At 38.5% G+C, this 19353-nt stretch overlaps 1 protein-coding gene and 1 long non-coding RNA gene across 31 annotated transcripts in view; one reads left to right on the top strand and one right to left on the bottom strand.

The window, feature by feature from the left end:
- Positions 1 to 19353, top strand: part of LOC117336493 (zinc finger and BTB domain-containing protein 17-like) — a 122569-nt gene that overhangs the window by 9202 nt on the left and 94014 nt on the right. For 17 of the 30 annotated variants that reach the window (XR_004534634.1, XM_033897065.1, XM_033897081.1 and 14 more), the window contains one exon: positions 33 to 313. Coding sequence is in view for 28 of the 30 variants with exons in the window: in XM_033897065.1 (XP_033752956.1) it covers positions 33 to 313 (281 nt within the window). In the remaining 2 variants the exon portion in view is untranslated. The other 13 variants (XR_004534633.1, XM_033897088.1, XM_033897076.1 and 10 more) reach the window with 13 other exon arrangements.
- Positions 8117 to 9616, bottom strand: LOC117336496. Its single transcript, XR_004534635.1, has 2 exons — positions 8717 to 9616; positions 8117 to 8660 (listed from the first exon to the last, which is right to left on the bottom strand). It is a non-coding gene; the product is annotated as an uncharacterized LOC117336496 (long non-coding RNA).

Here is a 19353-nt window from a genome sequence, read left to right as displayed (position 1 = left end):
AATTTTAATATTAACAAATTTGTCTTTAACAGGAGGGCATCTGAAGCAGCGGGCATGCAGAGCACAGCAGATATGACACCAGACTTGAGTATAGTGAAAATAGAAGCAAGCAATCATGAAACAGGAGGACTTGATATGCATGTAGACATGCCAGAGGAGGGGGTTATGCGTATTCACCAAGGAAGAATGCCGGATGACCAGGACGATACTAGTGATAAAGAAATAGAGGATTGGGCACGCGAGGAAATGTCAAATGAAGGAAGCAACATAAGCGGTGATCAAAACAACTCTTGGTACATGGGAACATTCAAAGGTAGGTTTCATTCATTTCACATTTCCTATTTTGATTGGAGCTGATCTATGTGATAAAGCAAGATCTAGAGAAATTCATGATCAGATTTTTAACATTAATGACACTGAAAAGAAAGATTTAACAGTGGTCCTCAAAATTTGTATCTCAATTGTGATCCTGCAAAAAAAAATGTAAAATGATTTTTTATTGGAAATTTTTTGTTTGTTGGTAACTCTATTTTCCTTCACTCTTCAATTATTCGAAAACTTTTCAAGATAGTTTCTTCTGGATTTGCTGAATTATCACGTATACCTGCTCCAAAGGAACAGTTAAACAGTCTGTCATGTCTCGACTCAAAATACTAAAAAGTCATATATATATAGGATAGGTATCTTGGTAATGGATTTAATATTTTAAGATGAAAATTAAAATACGATTTAAAAATTACACGAATGTTTGGGTATACACAGTAGAACATAAACCACCTTGGGCAGAAATCTGACCAAAAGAAAAACAAGGTCAAAGGTCAAGTATCTATAGTCACGAAAACAAGGTTATGTCAATAGTAAATGGCAGTCAAAGGTTAAATGTCTGTAGTCAAGGAAACATTGTTTATTAATTCTCAACTGAGGTCTAGGGTAAAATTAGATATTCAAGGAAGCAAGGTCCTATCGACATTAAATGGAGGTCAAAGGTCAAGTCTTGATGTCATGCATCTGAAGGTCAAAGACAAGATTTGTCGAATTGTAAATTGATGATCAAGAGAACATTCCAGAATCGGAGGCAAGCCCTAAGTAAGCTAGAAACAGGGAGGATGAATTGAAAGCTGATACAACCTTCAGTCATCAAGGTCTAGGAGAGTAGTAAAGTGGCATGGAGTCAGTCTCGCATGTTTACAGATTGTTTTAATGTTCCTTCATCTTTTATCATTTCATGTCTGGTGTTCGGTTCAAAAATTAACTTTTTGAATTAAAAGATCATTTTCCTGCCTCAAGTATGACCATTTTAAGTTGGTCATTGGAAAGAAGAAAATACTTTAAAATGGAATTCAAAAAGTGCAACTGAAAGATTAGTTTAGAGCTTTGTGATTTTGATGCCGAACTACTGCCATTTATGGATTAATTTTTACACCAGACTGAACATGATTTTGTTGTATATGTTATTATAGTATGAACTTGTCATAAGATTTAGTTTGTGGTATGTTTGGTTCAGTAACAGGTTCTTGGAGCTTGCTGAGCTGTTCCTAGTAATGAAACTGAACAAACATGCTTAGCTTTTCTCTGCTGCTTTTAACAAAGTTTTGAAATATTGTGATAGTGGATTTAGTAGGAGAAAAAGGAAAGGTTTTTAATCACTTACAAAATCATTGATGTTTCTAAGAACAAACCAAAAATTTGAAGCGGTTGTTGAAAAAATTATTAACAAAACACTTTATTTTCTTCCTTGTTTATTCAGCAAAGGAGGAATGATTTTTTTAATCATACAAACAAGAAACATTAATATTCATGAAATGGATGTTTATAGATATGTACACAAGGTTTCTGCTAAATATAGCTCTAATCTTATCATAATAAATTCATTACTTGGTTAAAAATGCAGAACATTGTTAATTACTGTTATTGCGAAATAAATATTTTGTTGGTAAAAATTCCAACTTTTGTGTCCGATAGGCTCATCTGATCCAAAGTTAAACAGTTGTCGTTAGTTCTAATCACAGTTGTTCAAAGTTGGAAAGATGAGACCTGTATATAGGGCATTAAAGTTGGAATTTGAAGCATAAGAGTACATATACATGTAATTAATTGTTGGCTGATCCAACAGTGTGATACACAAAGTTACCTGTACATGTACTGCAAGCTGACAAATTCGAATACTTCTTACTAGTACCATCAATATCATATTAAGCTATTAAAAATGATGAAATATATATTTTCAAAAGTTTTCTGCTGAAAAGCAAATAATTCACACTTGTAGAAGTATCTCAAGATGCAAACAGATTTAAAAGCAAATCATGCCTGTCTGCTGCCTATTAAGTTAAAATAAGAGAAATTGTCATGTTCTGCCACTGAAATTCTTACCTGTTGATGGTACAGTAAGAACATGTTTAGCGAGAAGCATAGCATGCTACATGTTAACAGACCTTTGTTGTCCAGTCAGAAACTAAATGCATGTTAAGATGTTTAAATATTGCTAGCTTGATTATGGGGTGGTCATTCCTTTTAAATATAATATATATGGAAAGTGAAAGTAAAATGCAGGCAGCAATGTGTTTTATAGTTTTTACTGCCTTACAGTGCTATGTTTTCCAATACTAGGAAATGTAGTAGTATCATTGAGTGTTTGGTCATTGAGGGTCTGTTGATATGTACTTGCCTTTACCAAACAATCAATTTTATTACATGTGTATGTCCAATTTCCTGAAGACCCTTTGCACACACAAACACACGCACACATAAAACATTTATAAGGTATGTTAAGGAGGCACCTCCCATTATGTATTGTCATTTCAATGACACTGTGTCATAGAGATGACTGTAAAAATTGTAAATTTATCTTTTTTAAATCAAAATTTTGTTGCAAGGCAATTTTGTATAAAAAGAAATTAAGAAAAAAAAACGTGTCTGTTAATTCTTGGGGATGAGCCTCCTTAAATTATAGCTAATAGAAAACTGCATGCTTGCCGACTGAAGGAAGAGGATTCAGCATAAGAAAGTTCATTCTGTTCGGTCAGTCCACAAAAGTTCTACATTGCTCAGTCAATTTCACACAAAAAAAAAATAGAACAAAATGATCAGATATCTCAGCATTTCTTACATCAGATAATAAATAATAATTTTTCAAAAATATGAGGACTAGTTTTTGGCAGAGGGCTGTTTGCTACAGATTGAACTTGATGCAGGTAAGTGGTCAGATACACAAACATATCATAACTGGGGATACCTTGTGTTTGTTTGCCTTAATGAAGAAGAAAAAAGGATAAACATTTTACACAGATTTTCCAGTAAATATCTGAATAATTTGTTTCTAAAAATATACAAGAGATACAGATCTAGACAACACAAGGTTTTCCCAGTACATACTGAGCACTCCCCTCCCTCCACCGATCTGGTTTACCAAGTGGAGCTGACCCTCTGTAACTTGTGTGCAGTAGTTGGCCTACTGCTCAGGAAGATCACTATGGAGCATTGGTGTTAAAATTCACTTAGATGTTGATAGAGAATGCTTGCAGTTAATGATAAAGAAAAAATGATGCATCGAATGCTTGATAACCGTAAATTACCTTACACTGATTTACTGATGACCTTGAATAATGACCTTCGCGAACACACACCATTGTGTGATGAGGAATGTTGTAATGAGTTGGGGGGGTACAAGATATAGTTTTGGTAAAAATTATACCTCAATAAATATATAACCGCTGCAATATCAGGAAAGTTGGAGAAGTTTCAGATGTTGGAGATGAAATAAAATTTGAAACGTTTAAATGTAATTGAGTAGAGAACAACCGTACCAGATACATGTATAGAATGTGTTTGGTTGAAGGCATTTGGTTTTCACCCGTATGTTGAAATTATTGTAACATATGTTTAAGGGGCAATTTCTTAGTTTTGATGCAGATTTTGGAAGTTTTCATTGGTGGATGAATTTTAATTTGTCCTTGTTGATCACAGATTTATTTATATTTTGTTGGTGATGATGGAATCAAATAGCTTAAATTATATCAACTCCCAATTTGGTTGGGTTTTAAAGGAGATTCAAACCTTCACTATATTTATATTGCTGTTTATCCCCTCCACCAAAAATCATATTTTCTCAAAATGCAGTACTGAGAAATTGTTACATGGAAATCGTCGAATAAAAGAAAGTCTTGATGTAGCATTGGTGATACATTGAGATCATTCATGTACTGTCGCGTTCATTTACGATCATATAAATTAGTTTCCAATCCCAAATTCAAATCTAGTGTGTTTTTGAAGGAGATGTTAGGGCTGTTGTGATGCTGTATTCACATGCTAGTACAATCCCTTCTATCACCAAGTGTTGTTATACATTTTACAGTTATGATGGAGTAATGACAGTCATATGATGATACAGTGTAGAGCGACAGTCCAATGATGTATAGTCGGAATGAGTTAGTGTAGATGCGGAATTTGAAATCGGCAGAATTCCTTTAGACAAGGCTATATACCTCTCTGTTGTGTCCATTTTCAGGCAGAAGATCTGATAAATGGCGAACAGGAGGTGTTGCCCATAGTTGGGAATTACAAAATTCATCTGCCACTTCTCTGCTACAAAGCGAGACAAGTCCGGGTCTAGATATCTCGTACAGTGAGTTGTTAGAAAATCAATCACCAGAGATTATGACACAGAAATCACCTTTAGCTGAACAGAGTACGCCTAAAAGAAAGAAGGATAAATCCAGCTCTTCAGTCATTCAGAAAGGTTTAGAAGAGCCGACTTGTGATGTTAAACTAGAAACACAAGACAAGGAGGCTGTATATGAAATATTTGGTTCTTCCTACTCGAGACAGAACTTCGCCTGGAGACTGGTACGTTACATGTTTGAAGATTCGGAACTTAAGGACCATAATTGTTATGGGAGGAAAGGCAAGCCTTCACTGGATGTCGAGAAGCTGGCCATGGTTAGGGAGCTTGTTTTTACGTATTATCCACTGGAGCATTTCATCCTACAGCAGCGTGCATGGAAAGCTTGTACTGTGGCTATAGACAAAGGCATCAGAAACACGTTCTGTGACTATCACCCTAGACAACAGAGCAGCAGTAAAGATGATGTCTCGGATCAGACATCGTTAGAACAAATCTATACATAGAAATGGATCCTCTTCAGTTTGAAACATCTCTGACACGTAGTTCATAAGTTTTTGACGGCCAAGTTTGAAGCGCCACACATTCACCGACAAGTAGATCATAAGTTGTCGAAGACATGTTCTCTAGCTAGTGATAAAGTATTTTGCTGTTTCACTCCAGTAAACTCTTTCTCTCATATAAACATACAGATTCTGGTGTTATTGACTGGAGTCTTCTGGCTGTGTACAGGTGTAATGTTGGTGTAAAACAGCAAGTTCATGATAACGTCACAATCTACTGGCTGTATACGGTGTAATGATGGATGTCGGTGTAAAACACTGAGTTCATGATTAATTTTACAATCTACTGATTAATTTTACAATCTACTGGCTGTGTCAATCTGTATGAATCATACAAGTTACTGGGGGTCTTATAATGATGCAGAATAAACTTGATTATTAGTAAGTTGAAACTGGTGCCAATAAATGTACTGCTAGGATCTGAGAGTTGAATTATTTATAGGAATTATATACATCTGTGATAATGACCATAATGTTAGACTAATACAACCATTGTTAGGAATAGGTGTGAAAGTTTGAATCAAAATTGAGTTTAAGTGGTTGGAAAGTTTGAGTAGCTAAGTTTGTTTCAATTATTACAAAATGGAGTTATAGATTTGGGTATACGGAAGAATTAGGAAATAAATGTGGAACTGTTTGAGTATGTTTAATTGAATATAGTGACAAGTGGTTTAAGGCACTTGTCGATAATCCATTGTGAAAAAGAAAGATATTTTTGGCAAATGACATTCGCTATTGCTGGTATGGAATTTAAGATATGTGAAACTGTTTTCAGAAGGAAGTTGTATTCTCAAAAGAACTCTCAAAGAACATTAGTTCTTTCTTGTTTTTAGGAGACTTGACTGGGACTTTCAAGCAGCCATTTTTACCCAGCATCCAGAATGTGAGCGAGATGGACAGCGGTTGGTATGGTAACCAGTATGCAGGTCAATCGACAGGCAGGCAGGTTACTAACACGGCGAACAGTGCAGCCGCTGTCATTTCAACCAGTAAAGTGTACAACTGTCGAATCTGCTGCGTAAACTGTATAGATAAGGCCAGTCTGAAGGAGCACATGTATGACAACCACAGCCTTCAATACTCGCATTTCTGTTTTGAATGTGGCAAGGGCTTTAAGGCATATTCGGGTTTGTACGACCATGATAAAAGTAACCACGCTGTAGGGGAAAACCTACCTACATGTCAAGTGTGTGGCAAGTACTTCGCACGCCAGAGCCGGCTGCTTGTACACATGAGAAAACATTCCAAGGAGCGGCCATTTGTTTGTCAGAGGTGTGGCAAGACTTACAAACACATGCAAAACCTTAAAGAACACGTGTGTTAAAAGTTGTTACATTGAATATCCACCTTGTACAAAGTCAATATGTTCTCTTCGATCGGCCAAGTTGTACTCTGGAGGTTAGAAAGCTCCTGACTATTGGCTCAAGTTCCTGCTTCCTGTACAATGATGATCAACTGTGATGCTGACTTAATGTGATAACCGAGTGTCTTTGTGTAGCTACTGTTGCTGAATTACCATGATCGTCGGGGGTCTTCGTGTAGACTTAAAGTGATCTTCAGGGGTCTTTGTGTCGAATTACTATGATTGTCAGGGGTCTTTGTCGACTTGCGTGATCGTCAGGGGTCTTTGTGTCGACTTAACGTGGTCGTCGGGGGGGGGGGGGGGTCTTTGTGTCGACTTGCGTGATTGTCAGGGGTCTTTGTGTCGACTTAACGTGGTCGTCGGGGGGGGGGGGGGGGGGGGGGGTCTTTGTGCGTCACTGTGTTGCCGACTTAACGTGATTGTCAGGGGTCTTTGTGTAGCTACTGTTTTCATAAACATCCTTGTTATTAATCACAGACATAAAGCAATGCAGTATTTCCTGAAAGTGTTCAGGATGACAAGACAAATACATCTTATAAAAAATTATCGTTATTGGATGTGGTCTTGATCCTTAATACAGATATGGTCATGTTGATAACAATGATGTGCCAATGAGAAAAACTGATGCATTAAGTGGTTGTTACTGGAAACTAAAATGAGAATGAAAATAACCAATCAATATAAAGTCTGGTTACTTGGCAGTCCAAAATCCTGATTGTTTTACAAGATTACGATTACACCAAATAAATGTAGAGTTAGGTTTTACAAGATTACGATTCCACCAAATAAATGTAGAGTTAGGTCACCCTACCTGTCTTCTTTAGGTATTTAACAACTGAACAACCTTCACAAACATAAGGTCACCAAACGTCCTCTTTATATTTTATATAGGTCATGGTAATCCGGTTTTCAACATGAGTGCGATGACTTTGCCTGGAGATTCCCCGAGTTTGGTTTCAAGGGAGGCCACATATAATTGTCAGACCTGCTTCAAAAACTTTTGGACTCTTGATGAATTAAATACACATAGTCATTCTCAGGAGGAAATTGGATTTGTCTGTAAAATATGTGGTACCTCTGCAGTCAATAGGAAACAGCTTGGGGAACACTTGATATCCCAGCATTCTGTAGATTACCTCCACTTCTGTGTCGTATGTGGCAAGGGGTTCAAATCCTACTCTGGTTACTATGACCACCAACGAACCTATCATGGTACAGGGCCAGTGTGCCCCGTGTGTGGTAAATGTTTTGCCCGACACTCGCACCTGCAGCATCACATGACCAATAGCCATAACACAACGTCACATGAACAGTTGTCAAAACAATACAACACATAACCAGTTGTCATAGCAACAAGTCACATGACAAGTAATCATTTACACAAGAATAGTGGGTAATTCTTACTGTAGACAACTGACAGGCTGGTGTGATGGAATAAAATATTTTCAAATCAAATGGAATTAGCACTGCAAAATAACAGTCTGACATGTAATCATAATAGATAGGGGCCAAGGATTCAGATGATGTGATACAAGAGGATTGAAGTATCTTTTCCAATTCTTTCTGCAATCATTTTCCAAGGGTGATCATTTGGCTTATTGTGAAGCCTGTACAGCCTTTGGGAGATTATGATTTAATGACACCTGGTACTCCGACTTGCTTCCACTGAGCAGATTGTATTGTGTCCTTCCCATCCAAATACCTCTTTATCAAGCATCAGAAAATGAAACATCTGTTTCCCGGTAAGAAACCTGTGTTGATTAGCCCATATAGATTTGTCTCCAATAAATTGTTAAAAAGATTTATACAATAGTCACTAAGAGGATTTTATTTTCTAGTTACATCTAACATGGGCTTAGCTAACACCATAATCACAACCTTAGTCTGTAAGATTCCCCATGTGAACGTCAAATCTGTGAAAGGATGTGTTTTTGTTTGAGCACAGTACATGACTATGAGGCCCTTCCAATGTTATTAATGCGACAGGCAGTTCAAACACAAACCTGCTGTTGTGAATTTAGAAATGGAAGGAGATTTAGTCATATCAATAGCTGTATCTGTTGTAATGTTCATGAATGGTCATTTATTGAACACAAATGGGCTGAATGGCCATGACCTTGTCACATTGACTGGTTGGCAGGGATCTTGTCACATTGACTGGTTGGCCATGACCTTGTCACATTGACTGGTTGGCCATGACCTTGTCACATTGACTGGTTAACAGGGATCCTGTCTTATTGACTGGTTAGCAGGGACCTTGTCACATTGACTGGTTAACAGGGATCTTGTCACATTGACTGGTTAGCAGGGATCTTGTCACATTGACTGGTTAGCCACGATCCTGTCTCATTGACTGGTTAGCAGGAATCTTGTCACATTGACTGGTTAGCCACGATCCTGTCTCATTGACTGGTTAGCAGAGATCTTGTCACATTGACTGGTTGGCAGGGACCTTGTCACATTGACTGGTTAACAGGGACCTTGTCACATTGACTGGTTAGCAGGGACCTTGTCACATTGACTGGTTAACAGGGATCCTGTCTTATTGACTGGTTAGCAGGGATCTTGTCACATTGACTGGTTAACAGGGATCTTGTCACATTGACTGGTTAGCAGGGACCTTGTCACATTGACTGGTTAGCAGGGACCTTGTCACATTGACTGGTTAGCAGGGACCTTGTCACATTGACTGGTTAACAGGGACCTTGTGACATTGACTGGTTAATTCGGAGTAAAACCAATCTGTGAATAAAGAAAAAGGAAAACTGAGATCATTGGTTCATGAATGACCTTTGTGTCGTTAAAAGGGAATGAAAGAAATGTGTGTAGATATCAGAAATAGATCTGTGTTTAAATCATGTTATCACTATATGAATAAGGATCCTGTACTTAAATAGGCATCGATCAATGAAAATAAAATACTATATCATATGGTTGGGTATAATTGTGTTATATGTTTGAATAAAAGTTACTTTATATTATTACATACATTTTGTTTCGTTCTTTATTGAAATGAGGAAGGAACCCAATATTTATGTCATGGAAATTGTTGGTAATGTCTTAGAACAGTATGTACAGGTATGATGTACAGGTATGTACAGGTATGCAAAAATGCAGTTCCAAGTATTGTTGCCAACCTTTGGAACACGTATTCTCAGCAGAAGAAATGCATTGTGTATGTTGTGTGCTGTAGTTTTGTGATACGTTGCTGTCCCTCTTCCTGTGGATAAAGAAAGGCATGTACACGTATAAAAAACTTTACTGAGAAAATATGTAAAAGCAAATTAAAGACTGGATAATGGACATGGTAACAAAGCCTTTCTTTATCCCTTTCAGGGCCGGACACTGGTATGTACACAAGCAAATGGCATTATGAGGCTCCAGACATTACCCCAGAGATTGGGGAGGGAGCTGAAGTCCACATCGAAGGTCATGCCATGATACACATCGAAGGCAACAAGAAGGCCTGTGCATTCTGTCAAATGCATAATATTAAAACTAAATCAGGCTGGGCGATAAAATCGTACTATAAGTGCGAGACCTGTGATGTGCCATTGTGCCGGGGTAAAAATAAGCAGTGTTACCAGCGATATCATGAGCTACGCAGGGAACATGATGACATGTCACCTCGGATGATGCAGAAGGCCATCAAAGCTTCCATGCCAAAACCAGCTAAATACTCTTTCAAGACAGTAGAGCCACCACTATCATTTTGGTAGCTGGGTAACCCACTTAGGAATATTATCTATTGAAATCAAGCAAATCAAATTTCTCAAACTTGACAAATCTGCTTATTGATACAGTTTTATGTAAGTCTTTATTGAGCCAAACAGGATCATCTTCAGTTATTAAATTGTTCACATCTAATCCAAACATGCCACAGAGGGATTTATAGACATAAAATTGAGAACATGGACTCTTTGATGTGAGGATTTTACTCCACAATAAAATCCAGGAGGAACAGTATTAAAACTCAATTGATGTCAGAAACTTTTTTAATGGGAACAACAGGATCATTTTGAAGTGCAACATAAAATTTTGATTACGTTGGAGAAAATGCAATGAGTGATTGAAGATTTTAAACAAGGCACAGGGATAGGGTATGCTAGGGATTGAAACAAAAACATTTTATGATACTAATGTTGAAGTACATGATGGTCATTGTTGATGTGCTTGGTACAATGAGATTTGTGAATTTCTTGATCCTTAAATTTGATTGCAAGCTTAGTTGGATGCATATCCTTTATCTGTATGTATACATTGTGGGTACAAATGAAATGTTGCTCAAGGTCATACAAATGATATATCTTGTGAATCTACAGAGGTCAATATTCCAGTACAAGTGTCTACTCAAGGTCATACAAATGCATATCTCGTGAATCTACAGATGTCAATGTTCAAGTACACATGTCTGCTCAAGGTCATACAAATGCATATCTCGTGAATCTACAGAGGACAATATTCCAATACAAGTGTTTACTCAAGGTCATACAAATGCTATATCTCGTGAATCTACAGAGGTCAAAGTTCAAGTACACATGTCTGCTCAAGGTCATACAAATGCTATATCTCTTTAATCTACACAGAGTTCAATATTCCAGTACATGTGTCTGCTCAAGTGAGGATGGTTGTCTTACCTGGAGGTGCTAAACTGTTTAGAATGGAATTTATAGCCAAGCACGTTTTAATGCACTCTTTTTGTGTACGGATATATTTGTAACTATTTATAGATGTCTGTCCTGTTTGTGGTATTTTATCGTTATATCTTGTGGTTTTATTTGGGATAGAAATAAAAAAAAAAAATCTGTTCTTGATTTGTTTGTCTTCTCTTGAAATAGAACCCAAGAAAGGCTAGGAAAACTAGTGTCACATCGCATGTCTAATTCATGCTGTCTATCAAGACAATATGAATTAAACATCAGACATTAACTGTCAAAATTGGGTCATTTATCCACATTTCACCAGCAGGTTTTCCTTTTGTTTAACAGAAGTAAAAAGTGTGATTACAGTTGGCAGGAAGTGGCACTAGTAACCGAGCCTTTCTTTATTTTTACAGGGGGCAGTAGTGTAACCTTCCTGCAGGGTAAGCCCTCCTCCGTTACCATGGCGACTAGCCTGTCTGGTAACCATTCGATGGCTAATATGGCAACAAGCTTACTAGGCAACGATTCCAACATTTCCATGACGACTAACCTGCCAGAGTGGCAGGACCAGATACAAATACAAGGTGTTGACCATCGTCTCATACATATTGGAGGGAAGAACCGTGCATGTGCTTACTGTACCATTAGTAAAAATAAAACCAGACTAGGCTGGGCTAGGAAGTCTTACTATAAGTGTGACGCATGTGGTGTGCCCTTGTGTCGCGGGGAGACTAATTGCTATGAACGTTATCATGACCTAGTACAGGAGCATCAGCACCTTGTAGACTCACCAAAAAATCTGTACAAATTTCTTCTACGAAAGTTCTCCTCACAAATGGATGTAGACTTTGTACCTGAGAGCTTCAAAATGCAGGGCATTGACTTCAGCTTCAGCAGCCTAGATCCTAAATAAGAATGGGGATAAATTTTCACATAACTTCACTGCATGCAAGGACAATCAGTAGCCATTGGTATATTTTATCTGTAACTCTGGCAATTGTGTGGTGTTTCTGGACTTCATAAGTTGTTTGAACACTGAAATGATGAATAATCCCTTGTCTAGAAAGTTATTGTAGGAAATTGACAGAATATCTCTGCTGAATTTGACCCAAAAAAATGTACATTTGTTGTCAGGGTTTATTTTGAAACATTTTATTTTTCTAATTGTTACACAAGAGAAAAAGTAAGTTCTACAAACTAATAAACCCTAGTTCACAAAAGTAGAAATTGTTATAATTTGTCTCGGTACTGTTGATGGTGACAACAATGTGATTACATATTAAAAGTTTTCTTTAAAAATTGGGTAATCGTGGTTTCTTTGTCCTTTCAGGAACACCAGTTCCTCGAGAAAACATTGCCTACATAAGCCAATCAGTAGGCTTGATACATTCTCAATCAACAAGTCATTCTAACAGTGTTCCTTCATGCGTAGTTAAGGACTATGGATCACATTCAACATTCCAATCAGAAATACCGGGACATAAGCTAGTAACAAGACCAGGGCGTCAACTGAAAGCCTGTGTTTACTGTCAATTGAAGAAGGTCAAAACAAGGTCAGGATGGGTGGTGAAAACCTATTACATGTGCGAGGCGTGTGGTGTTCCCCTGTGTCGGGGCCAGCGCGAGTGCTACCACTACTATCACCAGCTCATCTCGGGTCAAATGTAGTGGTCTGTGCAGCAGCATGATATCTGACATAGCTAACCTGATTATCTCCCTTGTGTTGTGTTTTACCCTTGTGATTATTGATGTATTTACAGGGTATATGTAACTGGTACACTTGGTCTCTGTCCTAACTCTTCTCTTTCTCCCTTTCAGTGCCTCATGATGTTCTCGGTCCAAAACGCTCCCTTGACTCATATTTGGGGCCATTTGATGAACATGTCTCCCTTGGGTCAAATGAGCATCTGGGCCTGCTCAAGAGTGGGGAGAATGCGACCATATTAGATCCTAAAGGTGTCGTTCATACTCAGATTACCTCACAAGGATACAAACTGAAAAAGTGTGTGTACTGTGCATCGCATCGCGTGCGTTCTAAGTCTGGCTACATAGTGTACTGTAGATTTATGTGTCAGACATGTGATGTGGCGTTGTGTAAAGGAACAAGGTCATGCTTTCAGATGTATCACAAAGAGTTATTTTATGAACAAAAGCATAGTGGTGTTTCGGCCACTGACACCTCACAATACATACTCTGAAAAGTTGGGTGCATGTTGGTGTTGGTAGTTGGCTAAATAAAGGATGAGGTTTCTTGTATACTGGATAATTCCAAATACTTTTGTCCTTTCAGGGCCAGCATCAGTATCCCACAGACAAATGCAAAGCTTTCAGAGCCATTCAAAAAGCTTTGCATCATATCCTCCACGACAATCGCATATCCTAGCCCAGGGGGACATGCAAGGTCATCTGGCAATGTTAGCTCGCATGTCGGCCCCAGGGTTCCCAGTTCAAGGTCAGGCGTACAGTAGTAAAGTTTCAGAGAGCCCTACCTATGGTGGTAATCTGCAGAAAGCAAGTTCATTGTATCTGGGTGGGCACCACCACCGACTTGCCCACCTTCAGGGTCTGAGGAAACTGTGTGTGTACTGTCAGTTTAATAAAATAAAGACTAAATCAGGCTGGTGGATCTACACACGGTACAAATGTGAAGGTTGTGAGGTGCCATTGTGTAACACCACCTCAGAGCGGGATTGCTTCATGTTGTACCATAACTTGATGTATGGAGGCTCCAGTGTTGAGGCTCCAACCTCGGCCCAAGCTTCTCAAGTTAATGCGGCTCCAACCTCGGCCCCTGCCCTTCAGCTTGCCCATGACAATGTGAATAATGACTTAAAGGCAGACTTTTCACAAAATGATGCAAATTCTGGACTACAATATTACAGTGCAGACAAGTAGATGCAAGTCAATCACTTAAATGCTTCTAGCTCACACAAGACACTGTTTTGTTTAAGACATTTTAGATATTGCTGTTTTCGGTGATGGGAGGGTAATCTTGTGTCCTTTTATCCTTTTCAGAACCTGCCTCAAATCCATACAGCCAATCAAAAACCTTATTACATTTATCGGGTCACTTGACAACGATGGCTCGAATGTCGGTACCAAGTGTGCCGGTAGTACCTCAAAGACACATGGTAGTTGCTCAAGGTCACCATCCTCAAGGTCACCTGTTTGAGGTCAGGACTGATAACAAGGGTACACCAAAGATAGAGCCCCAACACCGTCTGGTTCACCTAGAAGGCCAGAAGAAGCTCTGTGTCTATTGCCAGTTAAATAATATCAAAACCAAATCAGGATGGTGGGTTTATACCTGGTACAAGTGTGAGGGGTGCGAGGTACCACTGTGTAATACAACATCAGAGCGGGACTGTTTCCTTCTGTACCATCGTCACACACATTAATTACACACCTGGTACAGGTGTGAGGGGTGCGAGGTACCGCTGTGTAATACAACATCAGAGCGGGACTGTTTCCTTCTGTACCATCGTCACACACATTAATTACACACCTGTACCAGGTGTGAGGGGTGCGAGGTACCACTGTGTAATACAACATCAGAGCGGGACTGTTTCCTTCTGTACCATCGTCACACACATTAATTACACACCTGGTACAGGTGTGAGGGGTGCGAGGTACCACTGTGTAATACAACATCAGAGCGGGACTGTTTCCTTCTGTACCATTGTCACACACATTAATTACACACCTGTACCAGGTGTGAGGGGTGCGAGGTACCACTGTGTAATACAACATCAGAGCGGGACTGTTTCCTTCTGTACCATCGTCGCACATTAATTACACACCTGTACCAGGTGTGAGGGGTGTGAGGTACCACTGTGTAATACAACATCAGAGTGGGACTGTTTCCTTCTGTACCATCGTCACACACATTAATTACACACCTGGTACAGGTGTGAGGGGTGCGAGGTACCACTGTGTAATACAACATCAGAGCGGGACTGTTTCCTTCTGTACCATCGTCACACACATTTATTACACACCTGGTACAGGTGTGAGGTCTTGAGTGCAAATGTTTGTACCGGCCAATCGGTGTGAGTTTCAACACCAGAACTATACCACACATTAGTGTAAGTTTGAACACTAATACCACACATCATCCAAACACCTTAACTCTGGTACCGTGTTCACCTGCAACATAGCAAAAGTACCTTTTGCATTTAATTAAACTTTAACAGTAATGCATGTCAGTTACAAACTAGTCCACCAAGGTAACAAGTGTTATAGACAATCTGTTATAAATATGCATCATGCTTCTGATTATGATTTCTGTTATTCATTTTGTAAAATAAAATTGTTCTGACAGTTATACCATACCCTGTTGTGTTGAGTGATCTCTATATACAGGTTGAAATCTTCTTTGAGAGCCTAGCCCTAAGATTACCTACAGAGCCTAGTCCTTAGATTACCTCCAGATAATCCTACGGAGCCTAGCCCCAAGATTACCTACAGAGCCTAGCCCCAAGATTACCTACAGAGCCTAGCCCCAAGATTACCTACAGAGCCTAGCCCCAAGATTACCTACAGAGCCTAGCCCCAAGATTACCTACAGAGCCTAGCCCTAAGATAACCTCCAGATAATCCTACAGTGTCTAGACCAGAGATTGCTTTGTAATAAACCTCTATCTGTCCTATTTAGGGCTATTTAGAAAATTAATGAAGGTTCAGTGTAAATAGTTGGTTTGTTTAAAGCATTGGAGATTTAGTTTAATGTTTGGTTTAGTTTATTAAATCTTCTTGGAAAATAATTTTTTTAATATATACGTATTGAGGGTTTAGTTTAAGTAATGATGGTTTAGTGACAGTTGATATTAAGTATTGATGGTTTCTGGTTTAAGCAGGAGAGATGATTTTGGCCATTCTGTTTTATCTTTCAGACCCTGGCCCCCTTAGATCTGTCTGTGGACCCTCAACAACCTTTGGCAGCTTAAGTCCGTATAAGTGCAATGTTACCAAGCATCTGGAGGGGCTGGGGCATAGAATAGATAGAAATGTAGAGAATAAGCCCCGGCTGTGTGTGATGTGTCAGGCAGGCAAGGTGAAGACCAGGAAGGGCTGGAAGGTGTACTCTCGCTTTCATTGTTCGGCCTGTGCCGTTCCGCTGTGTATTGGGGAGAGAGACTGTTTCGGTACCTTCCATAAGTCCCTCTGTGAACCCTTCATAAGTCAGGAGAGTGTTACTGGTCCGGGGCAGTCTAACCTTGTATGTCATCTGTATCCATCCACTGAGTATGCTTCAATTGAGGAGGAAAAAAAATACCTGTGACCTCATTCACCCTTCAGTGATAATGTGCCGAGCATTTAAACTAAAATATACTGAAACTTGCAAAGTCTTAAAATGCCCGTTTTATGCGGTGATAAAGACATGGTTGTTTGGATTCTCATTGTTGTGAGTTTTGTCTCCAAGCGAAATGATTTTATGATACCGTAGATTTTACTTTTACGGTATGTCTTCAGGACCTCGTGCTCAAAGTGTAGTAGATAAAAAATATAATGTTCATATAGATATACCTTACTAAATGAAATTTTTAGTACATGATGGCAAAGACAATTAACACTGAAGTTATTTTACCACATTTAAATGATCAATATTTTCAGTGAATGAAATTTTGTAATTATATAACGCAAGTTCGGGATTTGATACTATTAGATTAATTTGCATAATTATCTTTAAATGATGAAGATTAGTGAATGTGAAGTGACCAAAGATTTAAACACCTCCCCAATTACCCCCCCAACATAAACCATCAAACCTTTGGTCGCTGACTTTATATTGTATGCATGACTTTGTACATAGTGTACAGGCAGTTTATGTTGAAAGTGAAAATGAGCAAGTTGAAAATAAAAATGAAAAAACCAAAGAAACTGAGTGCGTTTGTTTTGTTCTTTCAGGACCGATGGATGCCCTGACAATGCGTGCTAACCAAACACTGACCATGTCGGTCACCTCTCCCCTCTCTCTAAATTTGGACCGTATAGTAGACACCCATGGTAACCGACATCTCCCCATTAAGACCAGGCCCTCCAAAGTTTGTGCTGTGTGTCGCTTCAATAACGTCAAAACTAAGAGAGGGTGGCGTGTATATACCTCAGACAAATGTGCTATGTGTGATGTGGCCCTGTGTACAGGCCCTCGCGCCTGTTTCGTCAAGTTCCATAATCTCTCTGACGAAGACCGAACATCTGTTTTAGCAAATCCACCATTTCCTTACATATGAATCTGAGGACTTCAGATGAATCTTTAGAAATCTTGTTAGCCCGTAGCATATTGACACCTTGTTACATGGACATCTCAAGCAGGCGTGCTGTCACCGACGTATGCTTCAAATACAGACAAGTTGGTTCAGATAGAAGTAAATTCATTCAAAGATTGTGTATATGTATGCTGTGAACTTTGGATTAATGTCTAGTGTTTAAGATATTAGGTAATTCAGATACTCAGCTCAAGACATGCAAGGGAGTTCAAATTCAGGCTTAGTAAGGTACAATTTAGTGTTCGGATACATATCACTGGGTTCATACACTGGCCATGCATTTCAAACACCTGTTTGAGAGTTTTATAATTGGTGGTTCATAGTTCAGATGAATGCCAGGTGGTTCAAACATCTGAGGGTTTCATAATTGATGGTTCATAAATCAGATGAATGCTAGGTGGATCTAACACCCGTCTGAGAGTTTTATAATCAGTGGTTCATAGTTCAGATGAATGCTAGGTGGTTCAGAGGCCTGTCAAGCAGTTCATAACATACCTGGTAGTGACGTGAAGCAGACAGTTTGTTCCTGATACATGTCAAATAGAAACATTAAATGACTTCGAATATATTGTCTATTGGTTACAAAACTTGGTCCGTATTATGTGTTTTTGTATAAAATGAATCTGAGATGGTAACTTTGTACACAGGAAATCACTTATCTCATTATCTGTAGGCATGTTGGGGGGAGAAGTATATGGAAAACATTTTGGATAGAAGAAACTTGTAGTCTCCCCATAATAACTGAAGAGATATATATGTAAGAGATATTGCTGTAAAAGAAATATGTATGTTAAAAAATGTGTACAAATGTTAGGACTACAGTTAATGTGATAAGATTTGGTATATGACTTTGTAATAACAAGTTTCCATTTTTACTGCCCTTTTTGACAGAGTTATTGCCCTTTGAATTTTCTCCCACTTGACATGCTGTAATTATAGACTTTTCTAACTTTACAACAAAGGGAATCATCCTTATAAATATATACAATGTACAGCTTGTAGGGCAGATAATCTACATACTACACATACCACACAATATATATTTGACTGAACTTGAGGTTTTGTTATGCTAGTCCCCACACTGATGTTATGGAACACAATAAAAAGGGTAATAGGACACTGTGTTGGTGCTTTTTGTACTGGGCATTGGTAAAATACTTTGTACTCAGCAGTGTAATAATGGGCGTTATATATACACCATCATAAAGAGACCTTCATATATGGGTCCCTGATAATGTAGAGGGCTTGTAACCACTGTTGTCAGCCCAGTGATAAAGTACATTTGGAGCAAGGAAAGATTTGTTAACTTCACCAGTAGGAGAAAGCTTAAATTATATTTATATATATATATATATATATATATATATTATATTTAATTGTTTGTTATCCATTTCAATTTATTTGTATCAGTTTTATTCATAAGACGATGAAAACATGACCTAAGAAAGATTAGGTTGGTGCCAGATAATAGCTAGCCATGCCTGTAGGAGAAAAGCCTTGGCCGGCCTGTGACCTGGTGGCCTGGTAAAGTAGTGAGTCATACCCAGGCAAAGACTAGGCTTGTCATGTTTGCCATGATAAACAGTTTACATGACAAGAGGTCCCCAATGGGGAACTTCAAAAAAACTCTAGCCTTAGGTTTAAACATCATTCTAGATTTTATAAATAAAAGTAAAGTAGTATTTTTAAAAGGAGTCGTATGACTGCTCAAGGCTTTAGAGAAATGTTATTTGATGTTGCCAACTTGCCATGTCTAACTGAATTGATAACTTGAAATTTGGAGACCTTCCAAGTGGAATTCTCTATTGGATACCTCCAGGGTAATTATCTCCATATGATAACTTTCAAGTTGGAGGCTCTTCAGGGGTTTTCCAACCACTCTAAATCATCTCTAAAT

Source organism: Pecten maximus, chromosome 10 (assembly GCF_902652985.1).
Source record: "Pecten maximus chromosome 10, xPecMax1.1, whole genome shotgun sequence".
Lineage (NCBI taxonomy): Eukaryota > Metazoa > Mollusca > Bivalvia > Pectinida > Pectinidae > Pecten > Pecten maximus.
The sequence above is the reverse complement of the archived record's forward strand: the minus strand, read 5'-3'. Positions and strand labels throughout refer to the sequence as shown.